The following is a 17,370-nucleotide window of genomic DNA, read 5'->3' as shown; positions in this document are numbered from 1 at the left end:
ACATCTCATGTAACTTACTTTGCTCACTACTTGAGGAAGATGGCTTCCCAGAAGCTTCCTCTGAGGAGTTGCTGAGGTCAACAGCAGAGGATGAGATACGAATATATTGTGCGGCATTCTTTCTTTTAGCACTGGAGGGTGACCTGAGGAAGCAACGGACCCATTTATCCCTTATAGTTTCCCAGAGGAAGCCAATGTTTACTTTCCCTTTCAAAAAAGTCAGGCTGAGGAACTCATTCAAATGCAAGTCGTTGAGAAGGAATTCCTGTACAAGAGCACCCAGCACTATTAAGGCACTATTTCATTCTTTTTGTTTATGCACTAAGGTATATTTAAAAACCCATAGGCAGAAATGAGTTTTAGTGCAATTTTATAAAGATTTTTAAAATGTGTAGGGTTCTAATGTGTTTCCTGTTCCAAACTTTTAACTGAACAATAGTAAAAGCTGCACTTCCATTTATATTTCCATTCATCAAATAAAACTGGTTTGCCTATATATCCTGTGCTCCACCTCCTACCATGCAATCCTTTCCCCCATTTCCATGTCACTTAGTAGTAATGTTAGAAGCATAGCTCCAAAATGCACTGCTTAAATAATCCAATTTGGGACTGCTTTTACTGCCCTGGCTCAGAGCTAGGGAACCTGGGAATTGTAGTTTATTGTGGCACCAGATGAGACAGAGAAAACTAAATGTCTCACAAAACTTGGGAACTGTACAGACTGCCCTAAGGGGCAGCCTCCAGCTGTCCCTTTTAGTGCCAGATTTGAGCCACAGCAACTGCACACTGCAGCCCTGATCCCGCCTTTCCACGGTACAAAAAGGAGCCACAAAAAGCATCTCCTTTCTTTGCCGTGGAAAGGGCACTGTAGTCACCGGCACCGCAGCTTTTCAGTGCTCCCTTTGGCGCTGCATCATCTGGACGCAGTGCCAGAGGAGTACCATGATGTGCACTCACATGTGTGGTGGCACACAGTATCGTGTCGGCCTGGGGTCAGAGTCAGGTGTGCGTCATATGGACACTATGCCCTGACTCTGCCCCCAGGCCAGCCTTAATGGCCGGTCTTTCCTAGCATAGAGCCAGGACAGCTAAAGTGGTCTCAAACTGTACTATTTCTGCAGTGTGTTTTGGACTGTAGAATCATAGTTGGAAGGGAATTCATGGGCCATCGAAACCAACCCCATGCTTAATGCATGATCTCTAGCTAAAGCATCCCCAGCAGGGAGCTGTCCAGCCTCTTTTTGATGATGTACAGACAAAGAGGCTCACCATCTCTCTAGGTAATTGGTTCTGGACTGTTGCTGAACTGTCAAAAAGTTCCTTTTAATGTTTAGTTGAAATTTACTCTCTTATAACTTAAAACCATTAGACCTGGTCTAATAGCAGTGTCATTGGTGTCCACATGAATAAGGAGAGAGGGGTACAGATCTGTGTTGTTGATGAGTTTTGGCAAGCTGTCAGTGACATCCTGGATGTTTGTGCCAGGAAGACAGCACACTTCCTGATTCATCTTGTCAGGCTGGCACACAAGTGCATTTATACCCTTGAGCAATGAGTCCCAAACCACCAGCACCTTTCTTTTCTTCCTGCTGCGGTTGGCAGTTACCTTGACTTTTTCCTTGACATGTGGTATCCCTTGTTGTTAACATTTGATACTACATGCCTGTTATTGTAGCTACTGTATATTGTCAACTATAAGTCAACCTCATGTATAAGTCGAGGGAAGGTTTGGGGGCCAAAATTATGGATTGTAATATGACTTGTGGATAAATTGAGGGGTAAATCTTAAGGGGATAAAACAAAGGATGTAAAGGATGAAGCAAAGGAATACAATGCCAAAGAACTTTAAAAAATTCCAGCAGGCAAAACTGTGCTCACTCTAAAGGCTAGCTGGATGAGGAAGGAACTATGGGAAATGGCGGCTATGAGATGTATGGGGGAGGCAACCAGGTGCGAATGGGGCTAAGAAAATGTGCATGTCATAAAAGATTAGGTATTAAGGTATACTATTAACTCTTTAAGAAAGAAAGCATCTCTGTGTCTGAGTAGAATGGCAAAAAGTGAGAGCTTAGTCTGTCCCAAGACAGCCCAAAAGACTCACTGACCTCCTCTACTCTTGGTGCTTCTTTCAGGGGAAGTGCCAAAGACCTGCCACCACCACCACCATCTTCCCACCCAGGCATTCAAAAAGATCAGAAGCAGTGCTACAGCAGAGATAGTAGAGGGGGTTGGTGCTTCTTTTAGGTGCTCCTTGGATTGACTAAGGAGATTATCACATGTGAAATCCATCCTGGGTTACATGTGGGTTGTAACAGTCAGTGACAGATCTTATTGCACTGCACCGTGCCTGGCCACAGCTTTTCATGAATGAGATTTTCCCATTCAAGAAAAGCTGTAGGAAAAGCCCAGGTTGGTTACAAGCTGCCTACTACCTGGCATAGGGCAGTGTGATAAATTCCATCACTGATGGTTACAACCCGCATGTAAACTGGCGCATGCGATAATCTCCTAAAACTCTTGCCCTTTGTCACTCTACTCAAAGAAGGGGATGGTTCCTTTTTTGATAAGAGTTGAAGTACAGTTCTTACATTGGCAGGCTGATAAATCAACCCAGGGTTTTGGGGTCAATGTTTGACTAAAATTTCTAGTCTTATACATGAATATATAGAATAATCTTTCAAACTCTGCTAGGTTTTGATTTGTCAGTTAGTTCAAGATGTTGTTTGTAAGAATTAAAGCCATGGTGGCTTTTGAGGTAAAACTTCTGTCAGGTACTTCCTGTTTCATTTCCAGATTTATGGCTAAGGAAACAAATGTTTGGGAAAGTCCTTTATGCTTCTTAAAGAGCTGCTTATACATCGTTTCCATTAAATGCGCATCCCAAGCTTCTGTTTGCTCTCCTTACATGAATGCAGGAGCTAAGGAGGCATTTGTAAGGGTTCACCAGATAAGAGGGAAAAGTTCATAGTTCTTCACAGAAAATCTCTCACAAAAAAAATATTTCCCTCTACACAATTTCCCTCAATTGGGTTTCCTTGGTTTCTGTTTTAAAGTTGTGGGTGGAAATTACTTTAACTGGTTAGGGTGTCATTTACGATGCAAAATCTGCTAAATCTATTTTCTACATAACCCGCAGTTTTGTCCTTGGAGTGTTGGAACAATCAATAGTAACCTGTAGTGAAGCAGCTTATTTTTTCTTTGGACAATTTATTTTAATTTCAGGATATCTATTCCTCCAGAAAAGCAAATTCAGACATGGCTGAATTTCTACAGAGGAAGAATGTGGATATAGTACTTTTGTTTTTGCTTTAATAAGTCTTTGACACAGTACCACATGACATAATGTTGACCTCGGGTCAACAGTAAAGATTTGGCTTCCATTTTCATGCATCTGGAATAGTTGTGTTATCCAGCTCTTCTGCATCCTAGTGATTAACTGGGCTGTCTTGCATACCAAAACCATTAGGCCATGGTGGAGAGATGATGGATTTGCAACTGTGGGCCAACCACTAAAGCTGATATTGAACATGACTGTAGACTACAGCTTTGCATTAGCACTTTGCTCTTCAACTGGACAAGCAGGGCACTCTACTGGATCACTACTTGACCCAATGGAGTCACAACACCAGCACTCCCGCTATAAAACATCTGGCAAAAAAAGTAAGAAAAAAGCCACAAAATGTGTTTTAGAGGCTACTGGTGTGTCCTAAGTCTGAAAAGATTGCAGGTTATTGCAGACTAGCTCCCACTAGAAGAAACTTGTGTGCTCAGTACAGGAAGGAGAAGCCAATGGTAGTATAGAGGAAAACAAAAACAGGGCTTTTTTTTTGTTTCTCCTCCCTGGTAAAGTCCTACAATTCAGATTGACTACCCAACATGGCTAGTGACCCTGCTGGTGGGAGAATTCTGAAACTTGTAATTCCCGAATGTAACTTTTTCAAGTTCATGGTAGCACTGAAGTATACCACTTGGATGGGAATATGGACACTGCTTTCTTACCTTTGCCCTGAAGGGGCAAATTCCTCAAATTTGTAAATCTCCACGGGTAGTTCTTTCCTCTGCAGCTTCTGAATGAATTCCAGGTATTTCTCCCCAACTTTGTAGGGCTTACAGAACTCAGTCAGGTTCTGGTATCCAACAGGGATTCTTTCTGCTTGGGCTTGCTGAAGCTTAAACATCCTCAGTGTCACCTTCGGAAAAACAAAACCAGGGAACATAAAAGAAATTAATACATTCTTGTAACTGATAAAGTTCAGACACATATGTTTCATATCCCTCTGAAATTTTTCCCTACTAGTAAACAGGGTGAGCTATTAGAAAACCCAGGCTTCAATCCTCACTTCAATCACGAGCTGACAAAGGGTTTGTCATGCCCTGCTTCCAGAATATGGAAATGGATTATGACTCAGAGACTGAAGCAGTGGACATGCTACAACCTATTGTTGGATCAGAGCAGGAAGAGGTTCCAGAACTATAAACTTCAGCTACTGACCAGAGTGCAGTACCAGTGATGGCAGAGAGTCCCATCCATCCAGATACAGAAGACAACTTACCCATATCTACCTTCACAAAGCAGAAACAAGAAAGGGATGGCTTGAGGAAGCAGCAATTAATTAAGCAGCATCTGCATTGAGCTGCTGATCTATAAATTCACAGACCTGCCTTCCAGGAGTTGTCAGAGATTATCTGATCTACCTGGCTTCCCATCATGTTCCTGAACTCTGGGCTTGACCTAGACTGTGTTGTTGATTCTGCATTCCATTCACCTGACTTGGATATTGCTGAACTCTCTTGCCAGACCTGAAACTTGTGACAGAACTTTGTTTGGGACATAAGGCTTTTTCTTGCTAAGCGAAGTAAATGCTGGATTGTAAACTGCTCTGTTACTTTGCTTGCTCATTAGCTGGTGCTGCACCTCTGCAATCAGCTGTGTAGCAACAAGCCTTTGGCTGGTTGCCCAGACTGTGTGTGGACAGGCTTTCCTACAAACACTGAGGCAGATTCCTCACTGCTCTCCCTTTTGAACACACTTCAGACCAATAAATTGCAATATGCATAACCACACCATCATGGTTGCTCCAAGATTTTTTCTCTCTGTGCCCCCATGCAGGAGAATGTATGTATTTCTGAACTACTTCCCCACTCCCCGTGCACCTCACACCAACACCACAGTCCATACACATGTACGAATATGTGGATTTTCTGCTCAAAACTGGGATAAAGCCCCATTATTTATTATTCTTAATAAATATATAGTTTATTTATATAGCACTGTAGATTTACACAGCAATGTACATACAAATATTCTCCTCTGGATCAAACCCCAAGGCAATGAAAAGGCCCAGATTCAGCCTGAATTGTCCTGTATGTCATTTAGACAGCTCACTATGAAAACTAGGTGATGCCATTTTATTTGGCCCAAGATGCACCCTAAGATCCTGTACAGACAGGCCTGAAAGGCCGGCATGGGGGCAGACTTGGGGCATAGCATCCTCCCCAGGGCACCCTGACGCCATGCACTGCTCCATACAGCATGTGTTGTAATGGTGCACCTCTGGCACTGCATCCATATGACACAGCACCGAAGGAGCGCCATATAGCTGTGTCACCGCAGCTATGCCACCTTTTTGAGGGCACAAAAAGAAGTCACTTTCTGTGGTTCCATTTTGTGCCCTCGAAAGGCCAGATCAAGGCCATGGCGTGAGGCTGCCATGGCCCCAATCTGGCTGTATGTACAGTCCCTAAATTAAGAGTTATGCCTGTCTATGTTACAATGCTCTTCTTGAAGATTCTAGAAAGAACATATGCAAAGTGCTTTGAACATTCAATAAGCATTGCCTGAGTTGTCTATGGTTGTAAAAAATTACTAAAAAATTGTATACAAACTGGGCTCTGATGTTAGGGACTGTTTGGGGGGGAGTCCTGATGTATTTATTAGGGAAATTAAGGTAAAATATTGTTATGCATGTGAAGTATGTGTATGTAATAACGAAAGTATCTGTTGGGCGGGGGGGGGGGGTCTGAGCATACCAGGGACGTAGCCAAGGAGGGGGGGGTTCTTGGGGTCCGGACACCCCTTCCATTAGAAAAATGAATGGTGTGTGCTGCTGCGCCACCACACTCAAGCCCCATTATAATGGTGACACATAGTCTGGACCCCCCCCCCCTTTCCTAAAATCCTAGCTATGTCCCTGAGCATACAATGGTGGGAGTAACTGGATATCTGAAGTGATTTTTAAAAAGCATGCATGACATTTAGATAGTGATAGAGATGAATTAGTCTGAGTTAGTTAGAGAGAGCGAGATGAATTTAGTTAGACTCAGGACAATTAGTTAGGTTTAGCTAGGGAAAAGAGCGGGGCTGCTGACACACTGAAGAATTCATGCAGTTTAACATCACTTTAAATGTCATGGCTCTATCATATGAATCTTGACAATTGTAGTTTGTTGTGGCATCAGAGTCTTTGACAGAAAAGGCTAAATATCTCACAAAACTACAAATCCCAGCATTCCATAGCATTGAACCAAGGCAGTTAAACCAGTGTCAAACTATTATTTCTGCTGTGTATAAGCAACCTGAGAGAGATGAGTATATCAAAATTAGCAATGTGACAGAGAGATATGAGCTAGAGTTGATTAGCTGAGGATCTGTTAGTATTTAGATGTGTTAGGGCTTATTCAGACAATCCAAAGTCCCCGGAATAATAAGGGCTTTCCAGTTCTTTTTGTTTTGATTTTATCTGTATATTCATGGTTTTGCATCCCAACTCTTTCTTGAAAAACCCTGGGTTTCCATCACTCTCCTCTTGGGTTTGTCCCTCTGCTTCCCCAATAACATCTCACATCTAGGCTCAGGCAACATTTCAGAAATTGACCTTCACCAATTTCCAGTGAGACCTTCTTAGTTATTATTCAGGAGTTAGAGTCAAAGAATTAAAACATTTTAGCAATATTATATTAGTTAAGCATGGGATCAATTTTTTAAATTGCTAGTATTCTCCTTTCTCTTGCTTGATTTCCGTTGAAGCTGCTGTCCTGGGAACAATTGCTATGTTTCTTGGTGGCAGTCATTTTAGATGGCTCCAGGGATAACAGAAACACACTGCCATGGAGAGACACATTTCATTTTGGGAAATACTGGTTTAATTTAAACTGACCTCGAGAGTGGGAATAAAAACTTATGAGTGCTGGGAGTTCCCTGTGAATATGTCAGCTTGGGAGAAACATCATGTAAATCTCAAAACAAACAAACAAATGGGAAAGATAGCAACAAAACCATGAACTTTCTGGTTTTTCCAGTCTGTCTAGATGGGCACTTAAATAAGTAATCTTTTACTGTATGTTGAACTTTTCTTAAATTAAATTTTGTATTATACACTACAACCTTAAGTGCAAAGATATATACAATTGAACAATAAAGTTAGAATCATCCAAGCTACTATATTCTCCATCACCGTGTATGGATGTGAGAGCCAGACAGTTAAGAAAGAAGACAGGAAGAAAATCAATTCATTGGAGATGTTGTGCTGAAGGAGAGTGCTAAGGATACTGTGGATGGTCAAAAAGACAAACAAATGGGTCCTTGAACAGATAAAGCCTGAAATCTCCCTGGAAGCCAAGATGATCAAACTGAGCCTGCCACATCATGAGAAGGCATGACTCGCTAGAAAAGACAATATATAATCCTAGGAAAGGTAGAATGCAACAGAAGGCAAGGAAGACCACATGCTAGATGGATAGACTCAATCAATGAGTTCACGGGCATCAGTCTGCAGGAAATTAACAGAGCAATGGATGATAGGGTTTTTTTGGAGATGTCTCATCCATGGAGTCGCCATGAATTGAGGTTGACTTGAAGGCAGCTAACAACAACAAATTATACATCTGTGCCTTTGAGGACACTCCAATAGTTTTATTTGTGTGGACGAGTTCAGAAATGTTGTGTCTGTGGTGGCAGCAGTGGTTCAAGGGTGGTAGTGGCCAGTGGTCAGATTTAAGTCTCACAAAGGAGCCATGAAGGCATGTAAAAGGTCCCCGCATTAGGTGCGATAGTGATGGGACAGGTGGAGGCACACACATTTGGCAGCAATAGTGGGACAGGTGGATGGCCCTCACAGCTGGAGGCAGCAATGAGATAAATAGAAGTCATCACAATTGGTCGAAGTGGTGGAATAAGTGGAAAACTCTCACACGGACATGTTACTCTATTGCAGTGAAACAGCAATATAACGAGTATTAAGATTAACAAGTTTATTATGGCACTATTTCTCAAATATTTTTTTCCCTTACCATAAAATTCTTTCCTAACAATGTAATGGGAGGCAGGGCTACCAGAGTGGATTATGCAAAGGGTTGGGAGGGGGAGGAAGGAAACAAATCCTGAAATTTTAAGGTAGGGATCCTCCCACCACCACATTCAGGCCACAAGCCATGAGTTCAGGGGCACCACTAAACATGGATTGTTCACTACTCACCCGTGTCAGTACCTCATCACCTTGGTACACTAGTTTGCGGATGTGGGAGATGATTCTCTCCCTGGCTTTCTCCAGTTCCTGACGGCGATTGTTTGCATCAAAGACACATCCCTTATAGATGGCTTCTGATTCCTGAACCTGTATGCAGTGAAATAGGGACATATGGCATGAACTTGGTTTTCTCACTTGGTGCAGAGTCTGGCCCAATTTAACCTTTCCAGACTCTTAAGAATACATCCTAAAGTCTTGTGCGTGACACAAGGACCTATGGAATACCCTTTTAGGACACATTCCTTTTGATTTCCCAAGTCTGTATCCACTGCCTTCAATTATATGGCTCTTTTCAGAAAACTTACATGTTTGTAAGTCTGAAGACTTACAAAAACCTGACACAGGCATGCTGTCCAACCCCCTCAGATATTTGAACACCCTCTAACAGTGTTTTGGCCCAGACTAATGACAAAATAAATTAGTTGTAATTAATGTCTCTCTGCAATAACAGAGGTATGATTAGGATAGTTGCAATTTTAACTTAATATGAAATAATTTCACACTTTTTGCAAGTTAACTGCAACTCTTTAATTACTTTGAAGATCATGGGTGTGCTTTTATCAAATGCGATAGGAGGCTAATGGTCCAATTGCTAGCTCATGCTGTGCCTTGTGCTATGTTGTGGGTGTTTAGGGTACACTGAGGTCAAGAGAAGTGTGTGTTTTGTGCCACAGGCCAACAGCTTGTAGCATTCAGTCATTTTTGAAAACAGTACCTGATAAGGGCACTATTTTAGTAAATTCTGAGAAATTGGGAAATCTTAACTTTTTCAAACTTGCAACTCTAATGAGAACTATTTTGGAGAAATTATTTAAAATAGTTTCCCAAGTTCTGTTCTCTACACATTACTAATCTTTCTTTTACACAAGAGTCTGTATAACAAAATACAAGGTCTGCATCAGAGGCCAAACTACTACAATTATCAAGGTGCTCAACCGCATAGCTTTTGGAGCCAATACCTTGAATTGTGCTTCAACTCTGTAACGGCGACGCTTCTCCAGTTGCTTGTTACCACTGCCTGTCATGCCCTGGCATTCTTCTTCTGCCTTGGCACTTAACACTTTGGCCTTCTCCAGATCCTCACAGCGCTGGAGATAATGGATGCGGGACTTGCGCATAGAGGATAAAGAATCATTCTGAAATTGGAGCAAGAGTTAGCAAGGACAGGTTCCCAGTTCTGAATGGTTTTGTTCACCCTAAGGCTAGGGCCGATTCTAATATCAAACTTATTTTGTTCCCAATTAAAATAGTCTTGTGATAAAGTGAGCCTGGAAGAAAAATTCGCATCATGATCTGCTTTATAGGCGAATGGGAACACCCCCCTTGTGTTCCTGTGGAAAGCAGCATATTCTCTTAGGCTTACAAATGAGACTTTCATGTGACGTTCTTCCAAATGAGGCTTTAAAATTAAATTATTGTAAGTTGCCTTGAATCCCATACTGGGGAAAAGGCAAGACATAAATGCAATACATAAAGTAAAATAAAATAAAACAAAGCTGTAGGTTGCCTATGGGCAAATATGAATACCTTATAGCAGACTGAGGCTGCATCTGCACTGCACAAATAATGCAGTTTGACAACACTTTAACTGCCATGGCTTAGTATTGCAGAATTCTGGGATTTGTACATTATTGTAGCACCAGAGCTCTCTGGCAGTTAAATATCTCACAAAACTACAAATTCTAGAATTCCACAGCATTGAACAATGGCAGTTCAAATGGCATTAAAATGCATTAATTCTGCAGTGCAGATGCAGCCTGAGTAGACAAGTGGCCCTTTCACACTACCCAATTATGATCCTACTTTAGTTTCCAGGGCAATATTCTATGGAATCCTGAGATCTGTAGTTTGGTCAGAGGCACTAGAAGAGCTATGGTAATTAAAGTGGAATCATAGCACTATAACTGAGTTGTGTGAAAGAGCTACATTTGCTAAATCGAAAGAAGTGGTGATTCTTTCCATATTTCTTTCAAGCTACTGCTGCTAAACAACTAAAACAGCTCTAGGCAGTGCGACAGGAGAACATGTTGCAGCAACTCCTGTGGATTTAACTGAAAGAGATTCTATATGCAGATCTGTGAAAACAGAAGTCTACACTGAAATCGGTGCAAAGAGAGTGTGGTTCACCCAAAGCTTCTGAATTGGGCTGCTGCACATTCAGCCAGTTTCTTTATGTGCTTGTCCTCAGCCTGCCAGTTGTTGTTTTTTAACCTGAAGCCAAGTTGCGTCCTTTTGGATTAAGGCTTAAAAGACTTACCATACACATATTTGCATGGAAGTCCTTAGTGCCTTCCTACCTGATCCCATCCTTCTACATCGATTTCATTACACTTTGCCAAAAAAATTATTAAGAAATCATGCATTAATAGGACCCTTGAAAACCTGACAGGTGACTACTGTGATGCTAACTTCTTTTCCTTTTAACCCTTCCTAATGCTGCACTTACCATCCTTTTCTGCTCCTTTTGCCACTGGTCTTTGAATTCCTTTCGCCATTTCTCAATTTCATTCCTCTTGGCCCAAAGAGGCTGCAGAAAAAGGCCAGGGATAGCAGCAAAGGAGAGAGATAAGGAAGAAGGTGACATCTCAAGCAGCTCTATCTAATATTTACAAAACGACCATGCCCTTATAACAAAATAAAGAGCTGTGGGAGTGGGACATAATCGAGAGATTATATCTGCGGCTTCCACAACTTCCCCTCCCCTCACCCCTCCTCTTCTTAAAATGTAGGCACCAAAGCTATGTGAGGGGCTCCAGCAGCAATCATTTTACCCATAAGATTTTGGTTAGACTGTGTATCCATAACCTTGTTGAAGCCAGAAAATGCCGTACCTCATAGTATTCTTTCACATGCAACACTGAAGCTGTTTCAAGGGCTACATTCCCTGCCTTTATGTCATGCTCCATAACCATGGTGTACAGAGTCTGGAGAGGCATGCAGTTCTGGAAAAACAAAAAGCATTGGAACTGGAATAAGAAGACATTTGGGCTGAAATCCCTACTTAGAGATGAGTGTGATGGCAGTGTTCTCCATTGGAAATACCAATATGGGCAACATTTTAAGCCTGCAGTATATGTGGTTCCATTTAGTAGCTCAATACAGTCATCATAGTCCATGCAAAAAAAGCTCACCACATGGAACATGCTTGAGTCATGTCTCAACACCAGCAATGCAACTTTTTGCAGGCACATAGCCTCAAACATTTTACAATGAAAATAGGGACATGTATGGTCAAGCAACACCAGAATTTAGCCAAGATGGCAAAAAATATTAAGGAGGAAACATTGTCCTGGAACAGACAAGCCAAGTGCACCTTGCTGGTGCCAATTTTAGGGTTAGGGACTGCACACCAATCGCACAGTCCCTAATCCTAGCATGGGGTGGTGGCTTAGTAATGGTGGCATCCCATCCATACAGGTGCCACCATTTTGACGTAAGCAATGCGCAGCATATGCATACCACTGTGTGTCGCTTACATAATGAGTGCACATTGGCGCACTCATTATGTCCGTCCAGCGGCACGAAAAGAACCCAGTTTTTCCAGGTTCTTTTAACTCTGGAAGGACGCCGCACAGTCTGGTGGCTGCAGCATCCCTCCTGAGGGAAAAAGGCCGCTGGAGGCCACCCTTTTGGGGCGGTCTGACCCATGCCTAAGAGAGGCTGTGTTTGAGTCTGTAGGAAATGGCAAAATTCCTTTTCTCTCCCCCACTTCTGAGATAACTGAGTGCAAACTACTTTTGCACTTTATTTTCTTTATTGAATGTTTATTAAATGTTTTAAAAACAGAATAAGAAATTAAAAAAACAAAAGTAAAAGCAATAAAAAGAGTGCATAGAAAAGGGGGTGACTTCTGGCCTTTCTTACTGTGATTTTAATAATAATAATAATAATAATAATAATAATAATAATAATAATTTTATTTGTATTTCCCGCTTCCACCCAAAGATCGAAGCAAGATTACATCATGAAAAATACAGTACAATACAAATATGAACTATAAAATACTAACACTGAATTAAACATTCCTATTAGTGCCTTAAAATATACAAGCAACTATAATCCTATGAATGTCATCGAGAGTGGAGCATTAATTATGGTTTTTTATAGAATCAGATGGATATGCCTGCCAGAAGATATCTGTTTACACATTATAATTATTGACATCTCACTCACTAAAATTACACAAAACTTCCTTGCATCCATAATTTATTCTTCCTAATTGTAAAAACCAAACATTACCAAATTTCTTATTTTCACACAAAAAAGTCTATAAGGTTTTTCCAATTTGTTTTTTTTAATATTTTTTTAAATATTCAAAACATTCTATGATAAAATCATACAACTTATCTTTTTCTACAAAATTTATAAACTTGAACCCCTCCTCTAACGTGAGTCATGTTAAATTATTCCATGTTATACCTTGAACAGTTATGCTGCCATATTCATATACAGTCTAATCAATTTTTCCTACCCCAACAATACTTCATTTTAAAGAGCTTGTCTTAAAGATCTTAATGTAGTATAAATTTCAGTTCCTTTAATCATATTCTATGTTAATTCATCTGTGTATTGGAACCAAAATTTGTAACCCATCCTCTACAACTATATATACCGTATATATATACACTCACCAACAATGCTTCATTTTAAAGAGGTTCTCTTTAAGATCTTAACATACTATAAATTTAAATTCATCATCAATTTGAACTTTATCATGAATTCCTTTCACCTGAGTCTATTTCTTCAGATGCATGAGGTGGAGTGGAGAGTTCAGAGACAGACCACATATCACTCCACCTCATGCACCTGAGGAAGTAGGCTCAAGTTTACAAAAACTCATGCTACCAGCTTCTTTCCTTCAGTTAGGGGCTAAACAGACCGCCTGGAAGTGAGGGCGGCTCGGGGGCCTGGCATTTGGATGACATGGTGGGGGGCATCATGGCACTCCTTTGGCATTGTGTTCAGGTGACACATGCCAAAAGGAGTGCCAGAAACTGCTGTGACAGGGGCACCTTTTGGCTGGTGCTAAAAGGAGTGGCATTTTGTTGTTCCTTTTAGCGCTGACAAAGCACCGGATGGGGGCCATGTCATGCAGTTGCCATGGCCCCAATCCAGCGAGGAAAGGGACAGCGGGATACCACTCCAAAAGGTCAGACTGTTTTGCCCCTTAGTTTCAAAGGTGCTACCAGATCCCTTGGAATACTGATTTTCTAGACTAACACGGCTATGTCTTTGATATCTTCAGCCCATGTTAAAAATGTCAATGAAATTTCCTGCCCATCAGCATTTTCCTCCATTTTTTACTGAACAGTACAAGGGACTGATGCACCCAGCTTACAGCTGAAGAGCTACAGTCTGTGAACTCTGCAAATTCCACTTTGCAACTCTAATTGCATAAAAGGGACCTTGCTGTTCAATGCAAATCATTCGTAATATACTAGTTGGCTCCAGGTGCAGACTGACAGTTAACATGCTGCATATTAATGTATGTAAAATATTTTATCCTACCTATTGGGGATATAGTGCTTTTTACATAGGTGTTAATTTTGCCTTCCCAAATACAGAAATACACTTTGAACAAGTGTCTTTGTTTCCATTAATAGGCATATAAGAACACAATACCAGAAAATAGCTGTTGCTTTGAGTTACTGGAAACAACATAGTGGAACACTGGCCTTCTCATATGGTGGTAGGCGGGGGAGAAATACTTATATGAACTTGGAAAAAAAGTGTCTTCAAGTGTCTTTAAAAGTAGGGCTGGTTGCTCTGGCCATTTTTATTTGTCTGTGATTTTCGAACTATTTCAAAGAGGAGTTTTTTCCAGTTTGTTTTTAAATATGTTTTAGTCATATACTGTATTTACTATTTTAAATGTACAGGCAAGCACCACATTTCCAGTACATATATCTACATTTGCAGGCAGTTTTCCCAGTACATATAAAATTAATTCATCCACTATCCCCACATGTAGAAGTAAGTATTCCAGTGTGTCTGCTATATAGGGTCAATGTGTAGTTTCACCCAGAAGGAACCTGAAACAATATAATGTTAGTACATATATATAGCAAGATACAGTACTGCTTTTAGGATCCAGCTGGGAAAGAAATATATAAAAATGTAATTGCTACCAAACAATTTCATGCAAAGTGCAAACTGAAGTCAAAGAAGGGAGTATCCCAGGAAACTTACCTGAGAAAAAATGGCACTTCGGCCAGCTTCAGCAATCTTCAGGATGTTCTTTGCAAATTCAACCTCTGTGAACAAGGAACAAGTGAGTGAACTAAATTTCCAGAGAAAATGGCTGGTAAGATTGGAGCTCCTCTTTTGTTGTTGTTTAGTCCCAAAAAAAACTTCTGATTTTGGAAAGACACTCCCACCTTGTGGCAAGGTCTATAGGAAGAGCTGTGTGTTCACTCAAACATTATATATTCTGTTGCCTTAGCCCAAGATGGCTTGTACAAACATTTTCATGGATGCATAAATTTGGAAGAGTACCTTCTGAGTGGGTAAGCTTTAACTTAAAGGGATATATGTATAAGTAGAGAAGGGGAGAATGTTATAGATTCTGGATATTAACAAATGAACCTCACCATAAGCAAGGCGTTTGTCTACCCAGTTCAGCAGCTCCTTGATATATTTGCACCACATCTTGGCATAACCCAGGGCTGCTTCCACACCACCATCACACTTGATCAGCATCTCGTCAGCCTCTTCCACTGAAAATGAAACAGCAGGTTGGTTACATGAAATAGCTTGTGAAAAACCTTTAGAGTTGCCATCTAACTGCATCAGAGGCAGCACAACAGCTTCTTATTAAAGATAGTTGAATATGTTTCCTGATCAAGGGGCTTGTCTGTACTTACCAGAATACTCTAGGCTGCCCCTGGAGTATTCTGGCTCCAAATCTCTCCCTCCAATTCTCTCCCTCCCTTACCTTGCCGGCTTTCAGCTCTCTTCTCCAGTTATGACAGGCCATCCCATCGACTTTGACCAGTCCACAGACCATCCCAAGACCTTCCCATGCAGTTCTCATTTGTCACTTGGCACCACTGCTGAGGTCAGAATGAGCTGCACCCTGAGCTATTGACACAGGGTGCCTTGTTGTGACCTCAGAGTGACATACAACTGCAGCAAGAGCACCAGGTGACAGATGGGGCCACAGGTGAAAAGGTAGATGCCCATGTTGCCAAAAACCCTTCAAGAACCTGCAGCAAATGGTGAGTTATTTAAATGCGGATTAGGAGGAGGAAGCCCTAAATGGGGTGCAGGCATCACAAAGACAGTCCATTTTGGTCTTTTGGTCTTATGTCATTTAAGCAGGATACAGTGAACTTGGGGAGGATGCAACTTGGAGTAAATCATCTATGTAGACAAGACAAGGTTACCCAAAGCATTGCTATACAGAAAACTGCGGAGGACTCCTATTCCTTTAACCGTTATGCAGAAGTGGGAATTTCAGCAGATGTTGCTTATTACCTGGTTATATGACAACCTACACCTGCTGAATTTCTTTCTTCTAGACAACCATTAAGGTACAGGAGCCCTCTCCAGTTCTAACTGTGGCAAATCTGTTTAGATCTGGCCTGCCACACACTTAGAGGAGAGCAATGGTGATTGCTATCAAATTCCAGAGCGCTCTGCTCTGCTGGTCTTTAATACATTAATGTGTAAACTTCAGTTTGATCCTATGGTCAATGAATTAGTGAGAAGCAATCTGTCCATAATGTTGGAAATGAAGGAAAATTTGAAAAAGGATCATACTAAAGATATCATTAAGACAGTAAGAGATCTTGATGGTGGTGATGTGGTGCTCAACCGAGTCACAAAATGCTTCCAGGGAGAGGTGTTTTTATCTTACCATCATTCTGTCCTTCCTCTATGAAACAGTTCCAAGACTGGCAGGGGAGGCAACGCAAGTGCCAACATTCTCCTTACTCTCTGAACTATAAACTGTCAGTATGTTGACATTTGCTAGGCAACCATGGAGTGAATCTCCTCAGCTCTGCTTAAAACAAGTTCTAGAGTAATCCTGTTGCTAAGCAATGATGGTTTAAAAAAATAACATAAAAACTAATCAGATTAACTGGAAATTGTCTATTTCATCCTTGCAGCAAGAAAAAATATTGCTGCAGTTTTCTCCCCTTTCTGGGAGAATACAAGATTTCCCTGCCATTTTCCTCTGATATTCAAACTCCATGAAGTTTTTTTCAGGGAGGTATTTGATGCAGAAATTCACATGGTTTTTCTCCAGAGGAAATAGAATTTTCATGCACAAAACAGTATTTTCTGCATAGGAAACAGCCTTTCCTGCACAGAACACATTTTCATTCACAAAAGGGTTGTATTTCTACAAAAAAATAAAATAAAAAATGAATACCTGCTTAAGAATTCCTGAAACATGCAAGATTTCAGCCTTACTCTTTTCTTCTTAATAGGGCTTCCGAATATTAAGAAATAATTTCTGGTCAAGCATTGAAAACAAATGGATATTACTACCATCTCTACAACCTACTTGATCATTTCATTGGTCGCCTATTTGCTCTTCTAATATTACAACCCTGGGAATATAAGAGCCAACACAGTGTAGTGGTTTGAGCTACAACTCTGGAAATCAGGGTACGATTCATCACTCAGCTATAGAAACCTACTGGGTGACCTTTAGTCAGTCCACACTCTCAGCCTCAGAAAGCCCCTTGATAGGTGGCCTTAGTGTCACTGTAAATCGGAAGTGACTTGAAGGTACACCCCAACAATAACAACAAAGGAATATAAGAGCTCTGCTGTTGTATTAGAACAATGGTCTATTTGGTTTAGCATCCTGCTTTCTACACTAGTCAACAAGATG

At 41.0% G+C, this 17,370-nt stretch overlaps 1 protein-coding gene across 1 annotated transcript in view; it reads right to left on the bottom strand.

Annotated features, from left to right (window-relative positions):
- LOC121922578 (GEM interacting protein) overlaps window positions 1-17,370 on the bottom strand; it is a 104,432-nt gene that overhangs the window by 30,880 nt on the left and 56,182 nt on the right. Inside the window, exons 6-13 of the mRNA XM_042452185.1 lie at window positions 15,116-15,241; window positions 14,715-14,779; window positions 11,357-11,467; window positions 10,972-11,052; window positions 9,485-9,661; window positions 8,475-8,612; window positions 4,000-4,190; window positions 19-143 (exon numbers count right to left, since the gene is read on the bottom strand). Of these exons, the coding sequence (XP_042308119.1) occupies window positions 19-143; window positions 4,000-4,190; window positions 8,475-8,612; window positions 9,485-9,661; window positions 10,972-11,052; window positions 11,357-11,467; window positions 14,715-14,779; window positions 15,116-15,241 (1,014 nt within the window). The remainder of the gene's footprint in view (window positions 1-18; window positions 144-3,999; window positions 4,191-8,474; window positions 8,613-9,484; window positions 9,662-10,971; window positions 11,053-11,356; window positions 11,468-14,714; window positions 14,780-15,115; window positions 15,242-17,370) is intronic.

This window comes from Sceloporus undulatus, chromosome 2, assembly GCF_019175285.1.
Source record: "Sceloporus undulatus isolate JIND9_A2432 ecotype Alabama chromosome 2, SceUnd_v1.1, whole genome shotgun sequence".
In the NCBI taxonomy this organism is placed as follows: domain Eukaryota; kingdom Metazoa; phylum Chordata; class Lepidosauria; order Squamata; family Phrynosomatidae; genus Sceloporus; species Sceloporus undulatus.
The sequence above is the reverse complement of the archived record's forward strand: the minus strand, read 5'-3'. Positions and strand labels throughout refer to the sequence as shown.